This window comes from Danio rerio, chromosome 1 (genome assembly GCF_049306965.1).
Source record: "Danio rerio strain Tuebingen ecotype United States chromosome 1, GRCz12tu, whole genome shotgun sequence".
Lineage (NCBI taxonomy): Eukaryota > Metazoa > Chordata > Actinopteri > Cypriniformes > Danionidae > Danio > Danio rerio.
The window spans coordinates 27,463,485-27,483,756 of NC_133176.1; the positions used below are offsets into that span (position 1 = coordinate 27,463,485).

General features: G+C 35.9%; 2 protein-coding genes across 9 annotated transcripts in view; one reads left to right on the top strand and one right to left on the bottom strand.

The window, feature by feature from the left end:
* The window catches only part of LOC137490010 (uncharacterized), a 692,802-nt gene that overhangs the window by 162,194 nt on the left and 510,336 nt on the right, over positions 1-20,272 (top strand). The window lies entirely within an intron of this gene.
* The window catches only part of usp53b (ubiquitin specific peptidase 53b), a 58,605-nt gene that overhangs the window by 16,791 nt on the left and 21,542 nt on the right, over positions 1-20,272 (bottom strand). For 4 of the 5 annotated variants that reach the window (XM_068221284.2, XM_021476531.3, XM_005170957.6 and 1 more), the window contains 3 exons: positions 18,171-18,339; positions 7,526-7,639; positions 5,877-6,005 (listed from right to left, as the gene is read on the bottom strand). In XM_068221284.2, the coding sequence (XP_068077385.2) occupies positions 5,877-6,005; positions 7,526-7,639; positions 18,171-18,339 (412 nt within the window). Of the gene's footprint in view, positions 1-5,876; positions 6,006-7,525; positions 7,640-16,028; positions 16,343-18,170; positions 18,340-20,272 lie in introns of those variants that run through there. The other variant, XM_073951577.1, reaches the window with a different exon arrangement.

The following is a 20,272-nucleotide window of genomic DNA, read 5'->3' on the forward strand; positions in this document are numbered from 1 at the left end:
GGGAGGTCCGCGGGCCCGTGGGCGACGGATTACCTCTCGCTGAAACCCTCAGATCTGCCCGAGTGCCCGCTGCAGAGCAGGGGACAACTGGGTTGGTTCGCCCTTTTGCAAAGGCTGAGTGTACACACTCTGGACCGGGAGAATGCTCTCATTCGATCAGAATCGCTGGTCACAGCAGTAGGAACCCTAATCGACTAGATCAGAAAGTCTCTGAAGCGAAAAGGATGGTGTTTGCTCGCTCCAGGTGTGCTTATATGCTGGGATAATTGGCAATGAAGCACACCTGTGCAAGCTTACGCTGCCAATTTATTGCATTCATTGGCCCGTTCAATACTCTTTCAGACAAGCGGCTTCTGATCCGAATCCTCCCATTCGTGGATTTCAATCAATCCACTCTATGGCACTGAAGTTCCCCAACCGAAGGGGAACTGTAAGTAGACCCATAATTGTATAGTTTACAAAGTTAAAATGCAAAGAAATAAATAGTAAGTGATTTAATGCCCTGCTACATATGTTATTGGTACATCTACACTTCTCTCCTGCTGAATTCCCAGGTCTGAATGCAGACACAGTGGATAGCAGTGCAGTAGGTCTCCTAACCTGTCTATTCCAACAATTAACCCTGCCGGTAATCCAGAGCATTTTAAAAGTAGGAAACACAGCAGCATGGATATAGGCGATGTGTCTGAATGGTAACAAACTCAACTGATAAAAGACAAATACTGCCATTCTAAAATTCTTGTGAGGCTCTCCCGACATAAATGCTTGCTACAAACTAAGAGTTTTGCTGTATCTGCCCTGTCAGCATCGCGGGGAAAAACATGCAACAAAGCCTGTGGATCATGGAAACAAACACATACAACCCTTCATGAATGGCTAAATACTGTGTGCTGTGCTCGGCCGAGGTCTCACAGCTTGGCAGGTCTGCCTTGTCATCAGAAAGGACGTGCTGTCACATGAATAATTAAGAAGCTTAGGACAAAAAAACTTCTGTATGAATAATAATGAGAAACAAAATGAGAAAACAGAAATGAAAACAGAAAACAGAAATGAAATTAGCTGACAAAAGCTCAAAAGATTGAGTTTTCCCCATAAATAAAGATATGAAGTGCTAACGCTGTCTTAACTGATGCTCAACACACAAATCTGTAAGGGTCTCAAAAAAAGAACTTGAGGGTTTCTTAAACCTTTAAAGGATTGCGTAGAAATGTATGCCGCAGAGGTAAAGAACCGCCTCTGGATCGTGCATTTAGGATCCTTTAATGCAGGAGTCACCAATCTCGGCCCTGGAGGACCGGTGTCCCTGCAGGGTTTAGCTTCAACTTGCCTCAACACACCTGCCTGGGTGTTTCTAGTATACCTAGTAAGAGCTTGATCAGCTTGTCCAGGTGTGTTTGATTAGGGTTGGAGCTAAAATCTGCAGGATAACTGCCCTCCAGGAACAAGTTTGGTGACCACTGCTTTAATGCATAGCAAGCTGTTGATTACTCGCTTATTCCATTGTCATTCAATATGAGTTATGGAAAAGTTTATAGACAAGCTTAAACAATTTTTGCTCTTTGCAGATGAATATTTGACAGTACTTTCATCAGCTGTGACCGGCATTAAATCAGCAATCACAAGCAGACATTTTCTAGTGAAAATGTTGTTTTTAAAGACATAATTCAAGTAAATTTGTTTTTGCTATGAGAAGATGATGTTTTTGTTAGCAGAATGTTGCTAGGCAACAGACGCACTGAAAAAGGCATGCTGAAATGCATGGTCAATTTGACCATTATGGCCATTCAAGATAGAAATACTCTATTAGTTTTTTCTACTTTTGATAAAATAATAAGATACACACACATATGAGTAAATGCACACATTTGCAGGTCGATCTGATGATAATCTGGAACTGGTGACCTAAGAAGCTCAAAATGGTTTGAAATATAATTCAATAATGGAACAAATAACAGCAAATTAATAAAAAATAAACCTTGGTAAATATTATTTAAAAATTCATCAGTATTCTCCCATAAAAAAGAGAAATTAAATTGCATGTGTAGAAAGGTTTCCTAAATTGTGCCCTCTAAATTTATGAATGTCATAGATACTGTAGCAATTTTTGACAAAAAGCGTTATGTAAATGTTTTAAGGGTGCTACAAACATTAGTACATTAGTATATCAATTGATGTATTTTAAACATTCTCCAGATATAAATTGTGTTTGAAAGTGAAACGTCTACACATATACATGTATATGCAATAAGGTCAAATTATTGTCCATAAAATTTAGTGCTTTACACTGAGACTACAGTAGTATAATTTTGCGCTGGCCTTAAATCTAGAACTGAAGTTTTCATATTTTGTGGCCACTGAACAAACATATAAAAAAAGTAAATCAACTAAATAAAATCACTAGTTTATTTCTTACAAGTAATTTAATAAAATGGGCAGCGCAGTGGAACAGTGTGTATCGCTATCGCCTCACAGCAAGAAGGTTGCTGGTTCGAGCCAGGAGTTTGCATTTACTCCCCTTGTTTGAGTGGGTGTCCTCCGGATGCTCTGGTTTCCCCCACAGTCCAGACATGCGCTATAAGTGAATTGAATAAGCTAAATTGTCCGTAGTGTAGTGAATGAGTGTGTATGGGTGTTTCCCAGTGATGGGTTGCAGCTGGAAGGGCATCCACTGTGTAAAACATAAGCTTGATAAGTTGGTGATTCATTCTGCTGTGGCGACCCCAGATTAATAAAGGGACTGAGCCAAAAAAAAAATGAATGAATGAATGAATGAATAAATGAATGTTGGATCAGATAGATATTTGCATATGTTTATACTTTACTATCTAAACGCTTGGGCAAAATAGACATAGATGTCATATTAGACGTCTAAATTATTTATTATTAATATTAGATTATAAATAATGTAATAATGTTTAATTTAAAAAGTAAGAAATTATCAGAAATTATGATAGTTACATCTTTTTTTCTAACTTGACTTAAAAAAGGAAAGCAGTTAACACTACGTAACTAATAATAAGCCAAACATCTGCAACAGTATTTAAATCTCTTTTATTGTCTTTTTATACAAGATCTTTTCTATCTAACAGGGTTAACTATTGTTACCAAATTTCATCTTTAACCAAAAACAAAACTAAGAGAAATCTAGTGAAACTCAGTCATATTAGGTTACGTGGATGCACTTTAGCATTAATTTTAAGCCTCTTTAAACAGATGTTTTTTATCTGCAGCCTGTTTAATAGAACAGATGGTTTGCTGTTATGTTGGAGGTTTGCCAAAACTCCTGTCTGTAAGTAGCCCTTAGAAGCTCCGTCTGTTAGAACGAGACCAGAAGAAGACCAGAAGTTCAATCACCACGGACATGTTGCCTCTTTCATGTTTTCAAACACACAAAATATCTCTAAACTGTCAAATAAACCGTTGTTGGCTCGTAAGACGAAGTAGAATTAATAAATTGATACAGAAAATTGATTTCCTTTTCTGTTTTTTTTTTATTACTGTGTTTTCAAAATACATGGCTATGGAAACATTGTGAGTTCATTGACAGAACAATATGAACTAATAAAATTTACAGTGATTTTGATCTAATTTTAATTTGATTTGGTATCATTATTCTACAGTAACATTAGCAAAAGACACAATTTACAGTGACTGAGCTTATGTTGTTTTAAATAAAAAAATCTATTTTATATAAATAAAGATATTTAAAAAGCAACTCTGATTACAATAATGCTCTTTGAGTTTTTAATCAGATTTCTAGGCCAACTTCTGACACAATTAGACATTTTTATCTCATTTCTTTATTTATTAGTTGACTGTGGACTCAATAGTGATTAATATCATCTACTTTTCAAAAATAAAGTATTAAGCTGATACTTTTAAAATACCTATATCAATTAATATTATACAGTTTTGTATACAAAAAATATTATTATATACAAAATAAAAAATTATATTTATTATTCAAATATATCCCAAGTGATGTCTAACAGAGCAAGGGCATTTTCACAGTATTTTCCTATTATATTTTTCTTCTGGAAAATTTTCTTTTTCTTTTAGTTTGGCTGGAATCAAAAAAATATTTAAACAAAAACTGCTAAGGTCAAAATAATAAGACCCCCTTAAGAATACGTACCTGTACATTTATGCATCTGTTACCTTGAACTTGAGTCAATGTTAATATACTGTAATACTAACTCAAATTCACAGCAACAGATGTATCACAAAAATGTATCACATAAAACCGCATTTCAGAGATATGAAGCAGCAAAAAAGCAACCAGAAAAAAAAACCTCTAAAAAAAAATTCTGTTTTGGCCTGTGAATGATGTCTCATGATTGATGCTTATTACCAGTGGAAACCGTATTACATGTGCAGCACACAAATCTCCATGAACTGCAAAATGCAAAAGCTGCTTTGTGAAAATAGAAAAGTGAAGCATGGTCTACTAGACCAACACTATATATATATATATAATATAATTCAGTATTTTCTAAGCACAGTAGTACAACCCCAAATCAGAAAAAGTTAGAACAGTATGGAAAACGAAAATAAAAGATAAAGTAGTGATTTCTAAATTTACTTTGACTAGTATTTCATTGCAGACAATAAAACAAACATCACTTAATGTGTTCCTCATGATTGAACACATTTCAAGAAAAGTTGGGACAGGATCAATTTAGGGTTAATAATGCAGTAAATTGATCAAATAAGTATGTGATTTGTAACAGGTGATGTCAACAGGTGATTGTAATTATGATTTGGTAAAAAAGCAGCATCCAAGAAAGGTCTAGTCCTTTCGGAGCAAAGATAGGCTGAGGATCACCAGTTTGCCAACAAATACTTGATAAAATTATTGAAATGTTTAAAAATAATGTTCTTTAAAAAAAGATAGAAAGACATTTGGATATTTCACCATCAACCGTGTGTAACAAAATTAAAAGTATTTTAATTCTAAGTAGGTATCTGGAGGAGTTTCAGTGTGTAAAGAACAAGGACGCAAGCCTAAGCTGAACAACCGTGATCTCCGACCCTTCAGGTGACACTGCATCAAGCATCCTCCTTCATCTATAAGCAAAATCACCACATGGGCTCAGGACTACTTTGGCAAAACCTTTGTTAAGTACCACAATATGTAGTTACATCCACAAATGCCAGTTAATACTGTACTGTGCCAAAAGGGCAAAAGGCCGAAGTTAACAGTGCTATTGACTTCTCTGGGCTCAAAGTCATTTGGGATGGACCATCACACACTGGAAACATGTACTGTTGTCAAGTGAATCAGTATTTCAGGTATTGTTAGGGAGAAATGGATGCCGTGAGCTCCGGAAGAAAGAAGAAAAGGATCATCCAGACTTTTATCAGCAACATGTCCAAAAGCCAGGGGCTGTCATGGTATTAGGATTGTGTCAGTAGTAACTGCACTTCTGTGATGGCACCTTTACAGCTGAAATGTACATCGAGATTTTCGAACATTTTCGAAGACCCCGAACGATTGCCCAAAAGATTGTAAAAAGGAATGGCACCATTACGAAATGGTTAATGATTTACTGTTCCTATATTTTAAATGTGTTGCAAAAACCAAAATTGGAATTTATTTTGAAAAAAAAACAAAACAAAAAAAACAATATCAGCAATAAGGAATAAATTAAATAATGATTGCATTGTCCGCAATGAAATACAACTCAAAGTTAATTTAGAAATCATTTCTTTTTTTTAATTTTTGTTTTCCATACTGCCACAACTATTTCTAATTTGGGGTTGTAATAAAGCATCAACCCTTAAACTGTGTAAATTATGATCAGAACTGTATTATTTTTTGGGCAATGACTCATATACTGTACTTCTTTATAAATTTGCATCTTTCATTGACATACCTTTGTGTTGGAAAGAGTCTGATCTTCGGTAGCTTCTATCACTCTCTCTCCTCTGTCCTCCTCCTCCTCTGTGAGACAAATCTCTGGAAGACTCTCGGAATCTGCTTGGACTTTCTGGAAGCACTTTAACTGGGACATTAAAAGAAAACAATTGTAAAAAACAAAAAGAGCTCTCACTCTTTTAAAAAAAAACTTTTATAAAATATAATACAGTTTGTTTCAATTAAGGTTAGGTTTCACCCAAAATTAAAACAACCGTCTACTCTCTATCATGTGGTTATAAACCTTTGAGAGTTTATTTCTTCTCTTGAACTCAATCAATCACCCACTGACCCATCGACTTCAATAGTAGGAAAATAAATGCTATGATAGTCAATGGGTGCCTGATACCAGCAAAATATCTTCTTTTGTAATCATCAGAGGAGAGAAACTCACGTAATTCACGTTTTGAATGATGATCTTTTTACATTATTGGGTGAACTCAATTTATTTTGGAAAAAAAATATGCATGTTATTCTGGCACAATATGTGCCTGAGATATTGTTTGAAACTTTTCTGGTTTGTATAGTGTTATTGTTCATTAACACTTTACAATGCTTTGTTTGTTAACATTAGTTGATTAAACTAATCTGGCATGCGTTTCCCAAACAACAACATAACTCACAGCTTAACTACCATAGAACAATGCATCATTTGGGAAATAAAAAATGTTGTGACAAATGTTTCTGAAAATCATAGTTGCTCTGTCGCAGACCCATGTTAGGTAAAACATAAAACTTCTGTAATTATTTTCTAGACTGAGTAGAGTAACAAATTCTTCAGAGAAAATCCATATTAAAGAGTTCTTTTGAAAAATAAATATTTCTTTAACATGCAGATTCAGACACATTGTTTTTTTTTTTTTACTCAATGTGAGTTTTGTTAAAACATGCATTTACATATTGGGCCTACATATGTTCTACAGAATATTCCATATTGTATACTAAAACATAAATCCACTGACAGTGGCTAATATGCAGACTATTGTCATATATAAATCATATATGGTCATAAAAAATTATTTTCATTTATTTATCGTATATAATTACATTTAGATCAGAATGCATGATTACTATTATTATTTTTAGAAGTATTTTGTTTGTTTGTTTGTTTGTTTGTTTGTTTGTTTGTTTGTTTGTTTGTTTGTTTGTTAGTTTGTTTTTACAATTTTGACAGACTCAAACCACTGCAGGAATGTTGACTATGTCATATGGACTATAGTAGTATAATATATATATATATATATATATATATATATATATATATATATATATATATATATATATATATATATATATATATATATATATATATATTTATATATATATTTATATATATTTATATATATATTTATAAGATTGCAATACTGTTTGTGAATAATCTTTGGGAAAGATGTACAACAAGAAAATTTGCTACTGTCATAAGCCTAATGGACAGACAGATTATCTTTGTCCAAATCTTGTGTTAACTATGATGAAGTATCCTTTAAGTCTTTGCACAAATTGACAAACTATAATTTTATAGTTTTTAAAATTTTTAAAATATAAATTTATAAATACAAATTTTTTTTAAATATAATTTTTTTTATAATTTTAATAATGACGACTTACGCCGGCTGGTTGAAGACTGCATTGGTGTTTTGTGAGATCCCTGATTTGTTCGTTGGGAACCAGCACTCGCATCTCTCACACTGTCCAGTTTCTTACAGCCTGACAGCTGAGTGTCTGTCAAACAAACAGAGACAGAGAAATCACAGGGGTAAACCCATGTTCACCTAAACCTTTCTTTAATGTATACTTGTATAACACTCAGCCTTGCAAATGTTTCATTTTCACAAGTAGAAAAATGTATTTGTTGTTTGAGTTAATTGGTGATGACTGAGTTCTGCTGTAAAAATACTAAATGTTTTATTAAACATTAAAAGAATAGTTCACCAAATGTACTATTTACGCACCCTCAAGTCATCTTAACCCTTTATGACAAAAAGAACAAAAGAAGATAGCATGAAAAAGGCTGAAAAACAGAAGCTGTTGACATCCATAGTATGTCAAACACAAATACTATGGAATTCATTGGATACCAATTTTCCAGGTTTCTTCAAAATATCTTTTTTTGTGGTTAACAGAAGAAACTTAAAAAGGTATACTTTTCAGCTATATGTCAATTATTTGCAGTGCTGTTAAGTAAAACTAAAACAATTACAAGCGCTTTACATTCACTCTCCACACCACCACCAGTGTTCAGCATCCACTTAGATCAGTGATCGCCAAACTTGTTCCTGGATGCCCAGTGTCCTTCAGACTTTAGATTCAGCCCTAATCAAACACACGTGAACAAGCTAATCAAGGGCTTACTTTGTATACTTGAAACATCCAGGCAGGGGTGTTGAGGCAAGTTGGAGCTTAACCCTGCAGGGACACTGGCCCTCCAGGACCGAGATTGGTGACCCCTGACTTAGGCCCCTTTTACACTATTGCGTTTTAGTTTTAAAACGGCGTTTTAGAATGAAAACGATCCCCGTCCACACTCGCGTTTTACCCAGCGTTTCTGAACAGCTCTCCGTCCACACCAAAACGCTGAAAACGCACATCCTGTGACCACACACACACACTCTCGGGCAAGCGCTGCAGCCCATCTACCCAGATGAGAGCTGTGCTAGTCGGACTTCTTATCAAGAGTCTCCCGCGTGATCAAATCTCACTATATTTATTAAACGTGATATTTCATTCATCTTGTTGTCTTAATCTAACGACATATTCCCTGACTTTGGTCATTGGAATCTATTAATTGTTCTCAGGTAACGTGTTTTGGCTGAGCGCTAAGATAAGTTAATGATTAATGTAACGTAGCCTAGATAGCTTGCCTTTATTTCCTATAATGTATAAACTTAATAAAGGCCATTATCGATTAGTAAAACTGATATTCAGCAAAAGAGAGTGTATGTTTCGTATTTTCACTGAAATTGAAAGGAGGCAGTGTTGTTATAGGCTCCGTTTTGTTATAAATATCCACACAGTGAAGATGACGCTCATATTATGCAGCACGATGCCTCAACATTTCTGCTGTCTGTTAAGTTGCTAATATTAAAATGAAGATAGACAGTTCCTTAAATCATGTTTACATTTTATTATTGAGAAAGTGAAACAACGTAGCCAGGGTGATGTGAATGAAGTTATAAAGTACACTGTTCCCTTTGAAGATTTACCCATGTCCTCGGTATAGTCTGTTTTCCATATCAAACTGAGAAGAAGAGACTGCAGCCTTGATCAAACTTGCGAAGTCTAAATCTTACAAGGAGAGGATGCAGGGCTGAACTGTGTGTGTTAGGCTACTTAATATTGAGGAAAAGCCCCAATCAGAGAGGCGAATGTCTGCAGCCCCGCCTCCGTTTTCAGATGTCTCCATTTTCCATCATCCACACTGAGACGGAGCAGCAGCGTTTTAGAATGAAAATGGTCTCTCCAGCGTTTTCGAAACGCTCCGTTTTCGGCGCTCGAGAACTCCAGCGTAGTGTGGACGGTTGGCGTAACCGTAGCAAAACCTATGCATTTTCAAACTAAAGCACATTAGTGTAAGTTAAGTGTTAGTTACGGGGTCTTAGATGATGCGATGACAGACAAAGCACAATGATGCCAGTGCGCTTACCACACACCAGCTATAGGTGGAATGGAGAGTAACTGATAGAGCCAATTCAGTGGATGGGGACGATTATGAGGCCATGATTGGTAAAGGCCAATGGCGGGAATTTGGCCAGGACAGTGCGATTTAGGGATGTAACGGTATTGAAAATACGTCATACCGCAATAGCAATTTTTTTCGATATTACTGTAGTCGCTTGACTCGATAAAACTATAGGTCATCTGAGAAAATTTGATCAGGCGAATGAAGCGAACGGGAGGTAGCGGAAACTATAATTCCCATCAGCCCAGGCGTGGCCATCATCCTTTGCGGTTTGTTGTCGCTATAGATCCAGTAATGCAGAAATGGAGTGTGCGTGGATGAAAAAGAGCTGGAAATGATCGAACCTAAGCAGGTGTTGTTGCCGCGCGCGTACTGAATGGCGTTGTTGTCGAGCGCGTTCTGATCAGCTGTGTTGTTGTGCGCGTACTGTAAAGCCGGGGGGCGGGGGGTGGGGGGGGGGGGGGGGGGGGGGGCATTTTCTATCCAAGACTAAAAAGGGCATGTGCACTGCACAGGTTGAGCCCTATTTGTGCACGTGCCTGCAAGTTGGGGAATACGACTAATAACAGTCATGGGGACTGCAGAAACACAGCACACTGTTCAGATTGATGCAGACATTGACTTGTACCGCAAAGAGACCTCTATGTCACTTATGGCTTGTCCTCTCAAGTGGGGGAAAGACAATGCACAACGTTACCCACTGCTGTCAACCTGGGCCAAGTCATATTTCTGTCCCAGAAACCTCAGTCCCAAATGAGAGGGCTTTTTTCTGTTGCAGGGGACATTGTAAATACCCAAAGATACCAACTTTAACCAGATTATAGTTATATGAAAATTTTCCTTAAAACCCATCTCTATCTAAGTGAGTGAATGAGTGATTAAATGTTGAATGTGATGAGTTTTCAACAATACTAAATTGAAACTTTATTTTTTACATGGTTTAATAATTTTTTTGTTATTAAAATTGAAGTTCCTGTTTCAAAGCTTACAGATAGATTGCTAATTTGTATGTCATTGATACTTTTGGCACTTTTTTGGAGTATTTTCATAAGTTTAGTTTTTCCTGTAAATTATTCAATAAATACCGTACCGTGACATTCATATCGAGGTATTACCGTACCGTGAAATTCTAATACCGTTACATCCCTAGTGCGGTTACATCCCTACAAGATGTGCCATGGGATTTTAAATGACCATAGAGAGTCAGGACCTTGGTTTAACATCTCATCCGAAAGACAGCACCAACTGACCGTATAGAGTCCGCTTCACTTTACTGGGGCATAGGGACTCAAACAGACAACAGGTTGAGTGCCCCCTGCTGGCCATACTAAAACCACTTTCTAAAACTTGAATTAAAGTTGAGTGAAACAGTGAAATATTGCAGATATTTTGCACCATTGTTGATTTAAAAACAATATATAATAAAACATATACCGGTAAAAGCTTATTCTTTTGAGCTCCACAGAAAAAAGGAAGGAAGAAGTGCAAATTTGCAATGACAAAAGGGTAAATAAACAATTCACTGTTGTTGACTGGTGTAAACTTTGTTGAGCCCTGTATTGGCAAGTAATTATACAATTTCCATTTATTTAAAGAGATGGAAAAATCATACTCAAGCGAAAGTAGCATTACTTGCCAAAAGATGTACCTCAAATAAATTAAATGTATCTGCACTACTATATCTGTTTCATTCAAAATACAGTGTGGGTAAAACGTAGCCTTTTTAAGAGTACACAAGAGCTGTAAGCAGTGAATATTACAGTGTAAATAATATTCCACCTTATACCCTGTAAATTGTAGTCTAAAACAGTGGCATTTTCCTTTAAGGTTGTTTTTAAGTGAAAGGTAAAGTTTTTGCCATTCTTACACTTTAAAGGGGAACTATTATGCAAAAATTAATTTATAAGAGGTTTAATCACAGTTATGTGGCAATAGTGTGTAAATATAGCCAGACTCTAAAGACTCTAAAATTAATTCTTACTATTTTTATAATTGCACTTTACAGTTTTTCTCAGTGGCTTTGGTGCATTTCTCACAACACTACTTGGATTTGCTCAACAGTTCATGCATTTCTCAAAACAATTAGTTATTTGTGCACATCATAGCAAATGCTTGCAAATGATTTTGAACCTGCTTCAATTGAATTCATACTGCTTTATGCTGTTTATAACATTATTATTTGCTTATGTCATGTCAGACAAAATTAACTAAACCTGTGAATGCTAATTAGTCATTCTATATAAAACTAATAGTCCTCATTTCATTACTTGAGTCATACAAAAATGTTGAACTAGTTGTCAATATCTGTCAAACTAATTTTGTAAAAAATGTTTAAATCTTTTTTTTTTCCCTGAAAATGTCTTCTAAACTGAACAATTTTCTGAATGATTTACAGACCTGTGTATGTTGTAGGTTCAGTTCCAATATGTACTGCTATATTGTTTACAGTTGTGCACAGCTCTACCCAATGGGAGTTTATGTTTGTTGTAAATAAGGGTGTATTTATTCTTTTGCACAATGCTGTGAATAAATTAGAATTGCATAAAGCATATGCAGCAAAAATGTGAAACATACATATTCAGGGTATTGTACTCAGATATCTCACAAAATGCAGTCATGTCTAACTTTACTGTAGTTTTCAAATGGCTGTTCAAATAGTAAATAGTGCTGTCTTGAGCATTCTCAGGACGTGTCATCAACATCTGACTTTTTTTTTTTTTCACATCATACTCAACATCATGGCGACTGAGAAAAACTGTAATATAACACTTCGATTGACATTCTTCCTTTGTACATGTTATGAGAGGGCAAATCCCTGTCCATTAAAGGTGTCACACTGTACCAGCTAAAGACTGTCAGCTACTAAAGGGGGTCGCACTGGATGTGCCGCTCAGCGACATGATGTGAACATGACACTTTGTAGTTCCACACAGACGCTCACATTTGAATGTTATTTAAGATGAAACAATTCCGATTGCGGCGACACAGTGGCGAAGTAGGTAGTGCTGTCGCCTTATAGCAAGAAGGCCGCTGGTTCGAGCCTCGGCTGGGTCAGTTGGCGTTTCTGTGTGGAGTTTGCGTGTTTGCGTGGGTTTCCTCCAGATGCTCCGGTTTGCCCCACAATGACATGCGGGTGAATTGGGTAGGCTAAAATTGTCCATAGTGAATGAGAGTGTATGGATATTTCCCATTAATGGGTTGCAACTGGAAGGGCATCCTCTGCGTAAAACATATGCTGGATAAGTTGGCGGTTCATTCCACTGTGGCGACCCCAGATTAATAAAGGGACTAAGCTAAAATGAAAATAAATGAATGAATATTAAGATGGCACTCTGTTGCATGGCAAAAATATGAACAGTGAGCTTGAGTCATAGCTGGGCGACACAAGCAGCCACTGACTTGCAGTGCCGGTGTGTGTACACTGATAGAAATCTATGTGTAAGATTCTAAAATGCATGGCGTGGCATGGCGCATCTGGTGTGCTACCCCCTTAAGAGGCATTATAAATGTAAAGTTTTAGGATGCACAGATGAACACCGTTGTCTCCATCTTCTAAGACACTTATTTTGACATTTTTTATTTTTCACAGAGATAGCATTACTCCTGGTTTTAAATCTGCAGTTATGTTGATGCATAGGTGCTTGCAAGCTCCGCTCTGTTTTGAAAAGGGCTGGTTCACAATCTCATTTGAATTTAAAGCGAGAGTCACTAAAACAGGAAAATTTTGATCAAACCTAACAGGCACAGTTTCAAAAACTTTTTAAAAAATGTATGGGGTATTTTAAGCTGAAACATCACATACACACTCTAGGTCTACATCAAAGACTTATTTTACATCTTCTAAAAAGGGGAATAATAAGTCCCCTCTAAATTTAAAATTTGAGATTAATTTAATGTTAAAACACATTATATTAATAAACACACCTTTACTAAGCTGACTGAAAGCAGGTTGATGAGTTTGAAACCTGTGTAACCTCACGGGTTCACACTTAGCTGATGATTGATTATAAAGCTTGTTTGGCATGCTGTCGCGGGGGAGAGCCCTGAGCTCATAAGATCCATGAGCCCAGGGATCCATCCTGTTTGTAAGGCGAGAGGGGAGTTTAAGCTCAGGTAGATCTCAAGAACTCCCCAGCTGTAGTAGCTAATAAACAGATAGTGATTGCTTTTAAGAGAAAACTACTTATTATTTGCATGTCTATGGTGCCAATTTGGATTAGTCAATTATCTTAAGTTGCATGTTGGACGGTGGGAGGAAACCGGGGAACCCAGAGGAAACCCACGTGAGCATGGGGACACTGTGTAAACTCTGCACAGAAATACCACCAGTCTAGGAAAGGAGAAGTATTTGTGGAAGGGGGGATTCTTCAAAACAAAGATGGCTGTTATATGGAACTTAGGGTATTTATAGTGGCTTGGGAATCATCTGATTGGTGAATCATAAATTGGATAATGCAGGACCAGCCGCAAGCAATCATAAGCATGTGATCCTCTTGAAATAAGTTTATAAATAAACTTCACTTATGCACTTTAAACCCAAACAAACAATCTACAAGTGCCCAACAGTTGGTACCACAAACAAAGCATGTGTATTGTGTCGCATCATTCACATGCAGTCAAAACAGTCTCTAGATCCCTGTGAGTAATGATTTTGTGTCTCCTAGGAGACTTTTAACAATGTACATGTTTGCTCCATGTGTCTTGCGTTCAGTCTGTCTGTCGTGTTTTTTCCATGCATGATTTGATTAAATGAGAATCACAGAACTGATTATTCTACTTAAACAATCACGGATTAAGTAAATAAATAAACAACAACCCTAAAGTAGTGTAAATCACTACTGTAAATCAAGGTCTTTACACACAAAGTCAAACATTTTTGTATATTTTTTTTTTACTACTAAACTACTATTAAACTTGAGAAAAACTACTCAAATACAGAAATTTGAGTATTTGTAACACTGGTAATAAAATGAATATAGCTAGTATACTACATTTGAATATTATAAATTATAACATTGCCATAGACTGCCTAATTTTTATGCTGTGTTGTATTTGCAGAGAAAGACCTTTCCAAACTGACTCAGCATCTCATCCAGAGGACACTGAGTTAAATAATTAAATAAGCCAATGCAGTCTGTATCTTAACAAACAGCTTTGCACAGACTAAACTACATTACATCTCTGCTGTGTCTGCAAACTCATGCTGTGAGGGAGAGAGAGAGGCTAAACTTGCTTATTATGTGCTTATGTAGGACACGCAGTGAGCCGCCACAGATGTTTGAAGAGGGAAAAAACAAGCACATGGATTACTGCATTCCCCACAGATGAAGAGCAACTGTACACACACAAATACTGTAATAAATCAAACAAATAGGGAATCATAATACTGTTACACCACAGAAACAAAACAACACAAAATTCACTGGATTTAAATCGGCATCAATCATAACATAATCTAACTTTAAGGGAGAGATAGAAATAATACAAACAAACAAACAAACAAAAAGCTGAAAAGTACCATGAAATGTTTATTATGTAACTTGACCTTAAAAAATGCAGATGGATGGATGGATGGATGGATGGATGGATGGATGGATGGATGGATGGATGGATGGATGGATGGATGGATGGATGGATGGATGGATGGATGGATGGATGGATGGATGGATGGATGGATGGATGGATGGATGGATGGATAGATAGATAGATAGATAGATAGATAGATAGATAGATAGATAGATAGATAGATAGATAGATAGATAGATAGATAGATAGATAGATAGATAGATAGATAGATAGATAGATAGATAGATAATTCTTATTTGGTTTGATGTTCTTCTAGTCACTTTATGAACAAAACATTCTTTTGAAAGCCAAACGTTCAAAAAAAACTATACATCAGGCTGTAACCACATCACAACATTGGTGTGTGCATTATTTTCTAATAATTGAATAATAATCTTCAAACTGAGCAGCATTCAAAGCTAGCAAAAAGTTAACAGCTTTGATGAAATCATGGGACTGTGAGCAGTCTATCACTAGCGGGAGAGCATCTGTGTTCTGCTCAGCAGAAGTGTTGCCAGCTCAGTCTAAAGAACAGAGCTCAGCAGAGACTACAAGAACAAGCTGGCGCAGATCCCACATTAAACATCCTTCCAAAAGCACCAGAGGAACAAATCCAGGAAACACATTAAGACATTTTAAAGTCAACAAAAAACTGAGCAGATACACACTACGGTCCAACGGTGGAGGGAAGTTATCTAGTGGATAAATTGCTGCTGCACAACAGCAATAGTTACTAATATACAGCACGACACTTCTCTGTGCTATTGTACACATCCAAGTAAACAATCTCTTCTTTGCACAACTACTGACAAACATCAAATAAATAAAACTTATAAGAAAAAGAAAAGGAAAACAAGCGCTACTTACAGATATTCATATTAAAATAAGAATGCTTTCCCATTCCAATAGGACTCTGTGAGAATGACAGCCGGGGGAGAATATCCATTTAGCAAATCAGTCAGACGAAAGCAAGAATGGAGAGAAAATTCGGTAGAAGGGACAAGAGAATAGCAGTGCATGGCAAAGGCCAGAGGGAAGGGATTAGGAGAGACAGAACGAGAGAGAGAGCAAGAGAGATAAAGTGAAAGGCAGGGAGAGAAAGTGCGCGTGGGTGATAATCCCTGTCCTTGGTAGAGTTCAGAAAGCCGAGCAGAAATCAACTCATCCACCCGCAAATGCTCGCTGCGAAACCAGGATTTGTGCTTAAAATAAGAGTTCTCAATAGAATGCTGGAGTTTACGTAACTCTTAGGACATATTAAAAAGTGGTTTGTAGCTAATGTTCATAAAAAACAACTTACTACTACTACAACTACTACTACTACTACTACTACTATTTACACATACTACTACTACTACAACTGTTATTTTACACATTTTACCTATGTATTAATAGTTTCATATGTGGTAGTTTCATGGATGCAACAGACAACAGCTAAGTGATCTGAAGATGTATTTATAATTTTATTATAGTTTATAATTAAATAAGTGGGTTGGCATACAAACGACAACGATGACTGAAAACAGTATTTCACAAATTCACATTTTAATAATAATTCATTTATTCATTCATTTTCTTTTCAGCTTAGTCCTTTTATTAATCAGGGGTTGCCACAGCGGAATGAACCACCAACATTTCAAGTACATCAAGCAGATGCCCTTCTACATGCAACCCATCACTGGGAAACATCCATACACTCTCATTCACACATACACTACGGACAATTTAGCTTAGTTAATTAACCTATAGTGCATGTCTTTCGACTTGAGGGGGAAACCGGAGCACCCGGAGGAAACCCACGCGAACACAGGGAGAACATGCAAATATCACACAGAAATGGCAACTGTCCTAGCCGAGGCTTGAACCAGTGACCTACTTTGCTGTGAGGCGATCGTGCTACGCCCTTAATAATAATTGGGAGTAAAAATTATAATAAGTATAATTTTAAAATAAAAATGTGTTTTTGTCATTCTTTAACTAAAAAAAAGTAGCGATTGCTAAACTGAATGATTTATCTGCGTCATTATTATTGTGATGTGAACGCTCCTATTTTTTCAACTTTAGTACAGGGGTGGATCTAAAAATTTCTTTATGGTGTGGCAACACTAAAGCAAGGATTATTGCATTGAATTTGATACTGTCAATTTTAGTCCAATTGATACATTATTTCCAATACAATGTTTGTCAAATATTTACACAAAAAATAAAAATAAATAAATAAAAAGCTATCCCCACAAATTTGTAAAATAAGCTCAAATATTTACTCATTTTCTTTTCGGCTTAGTCCCTTTAATAATCCGGGGTTGCCACAGCGGAATGAACCGCCAACTTATCCAGCATATGCTTTATGGACGGTGGACGGTGGATGCCCTTCCAGCTGCAACCTATCTCTGGGAAACATCCATACACACTTATTCACACTCATATACTACGGACAATTTAGCCAACCCAATTCACCTGTATCGCATGTCTTTGGACTGTGGCGGAAACCGGAGGAAACCTACGCAAACGCGGGGAGAACATGCAAAATCCACACAGAAATGCCAACTGACCCAGCCGAGGCTTGAGGTGTCAGTATTAAAATATGACTAAAATTACTTTATTTGGCAACATAGAGGAGAGTAGGTGGCTGCAGAATTCACTAAAACAAAGCAGTTCATACAAGTTGTTTGTTTGGACTGCAATTTATTAGATATTATTTATTTTCTTTATTTACAGGTGCATGTTATTTTATGTGCTTAAAATGAACAGCACATGCTGTAAAACAGCCAAGATAACTGACTTATGTTTAATACACTGGGTTACCAATGCTGGGCTGGCAGATGGGGTGGCAATTATTTTTTAAGGGTGGTAAATAGACTTGTTTCTACTTAACAACAACTTTGTACAACGAATAACTATTGGTTAATCTGTTAAAATGTTTGAAAGGATTCTTTACATCGGTTACATTAAAGTCATTAGTTACAGGAATCTAAGAATGCTAGGGGTAAGCAAGATGTGAAGTCTTACCTGTCCCTTTTCCATTGAGAGGAGAGTTATAACGTGACCACATGGTGGTCTGTCGGGGGGCATCCTCATTGGACACTGCAGTACCATCAGGGTTGGCATAAAACAAGAGAAGAGGCTGAAAGTGACCCCGAATACATTTAGATGCCACATCTTTCCACTTGGAGCCAATCTGGACACAAGATATTGTAACAACAATATGTTAGTATACTACAAAAGGTAGAAATTGAACAAAGAGTTTTTATAAGATACATCTGCAAACACAGCCCAGTTGAAACTAGGAGCCAGAATTCTTTAACCAGAAGCCAGTTGTAAAAGTGCTTGCTAATTCTAAATGCAGATTTTATAAAATGATTGGTATCACTTTATTTTGATGGTCCCTTTTGCACATTTAGTTGACTATAAGTTACAATGCAACTACATGCTAACTATTTCTCAATCAAATATTAGTAGTCTGTTTGCTTAATACTGTAGCTGCTTACACTGCTTGAACAACAGACTTTCTCCTGAGTATAAGAACAGTTGCAAGTATGTCAACTTACATTAACCTTAACCCAACCCTAACTTTCTACTAATACTCAAATTAGAATCAGAGTTGCAATGCAACTTATAAACAACTAAATGTGTTAAAAGGACTATCAAAATAAAGTGATTAAAAAATGATTTACATTAACACTAATAATGTCTCTGTAATAGTGATAAAAAATTTCAGACACTGTAATCCGCTCTATATCATGTCTAATAAAACATTTGCTAAATAGATTAAATAGAAATGTATTAATAAGAGATCATTATTAATAATTGAGATCATTATAACATGGTCTGAGAAAAAGACTGACTCCATACCCTTTGGGAAGGAGACATTCTTAAAATTGGTAAATATTCTTCATAGTAACAGTATCTGAGTCACTGGGGCTCAGGCCAGGAAGGAGAAAGGTTTAAGTGACCATCTGCCAGACACAGTACATAAATCACATCTCATAGAAACTGTTTGCTGTAACTCTTAACTAAGCTCTGCACTTAGTTAAGCTCATTCAATCTGCACCTCATTATCAGTCTGGTAATTAGAATTACTTCAACTATAAATAGATTCCCTAACAAGCATCTGCATTTGACTTTACTTTATATGGAGGAAATGTTATGTGGACTAAAACCCTGCCATCTTGAAAGGCTATACTTTTCTCAATATTTGTAACTCATCTTCCCATTGTATTTTATCCCTGTATGCTTTTATTAAACATCATCCAGTAGCTGTAATGGCTTTTTATATAGTGATTTTAGGTTTGGTGTGCAAATAATGAATTAAAAATGGAAACGTTTTGCTTACAAACAATTTAAAAAAAAAACAACAGTCAAAACAACTGATATTGTGGCCACAATTTATGAATTAGTTCCCCTGACGTTATATAAATTTGTACCATGTGAGAACTGTTCAAATTTGTTATTACATTTTCATTTAGGTAAAATTATGATTACTACTTAACTAAAACTGAATGAGCACACTTTTTTCATGCTTGTGTTTTTTTCTGATGGTTATTTAACTACATTACTTTCTGTCTGATCTAGAGTTCTTAAGAAACTCAATACCATGTGCCATTTTATTTGTTTAATTTGTATTTGTCCCAAATGTGTCCCAAAAGTCTGTATTTACAATTATAACTATGTGTCGACAACTACTACTACTACTAACAATAATAATAGTGACACGGTGGCTCAGTAGTTAGCACTGTCGCCTCACAGCAAGAAGGCTGCTGATTCGAGTCCCGGCTGCACTGCAAAAAATGCTTTTCTTGCTTAGATTTTTTGTCTTGTTTCTAGTCTAAATATGTAAAATTTCTTATATTAAGAGGCAATTTCTAGACAAGCAAAACATATTCTCTCGTTTTGAGAAATAATGTGATAATAATAAGTTAGTTTTTCCTTAAAACAAGCAAAATAATCTACCAATGGAGTAAGCAAAATATTCTTGTTTTTTCTTTTGACGTAAGATTATTTTGCTTACCCCATTGGCAGATTATTTTGCTTGTTTTAAGGAAAAACTAACTTATTATTGGCATATTATTTCTCAAAACAAGAAAACATGTTTTTCTTGTCTTAAAAATTAT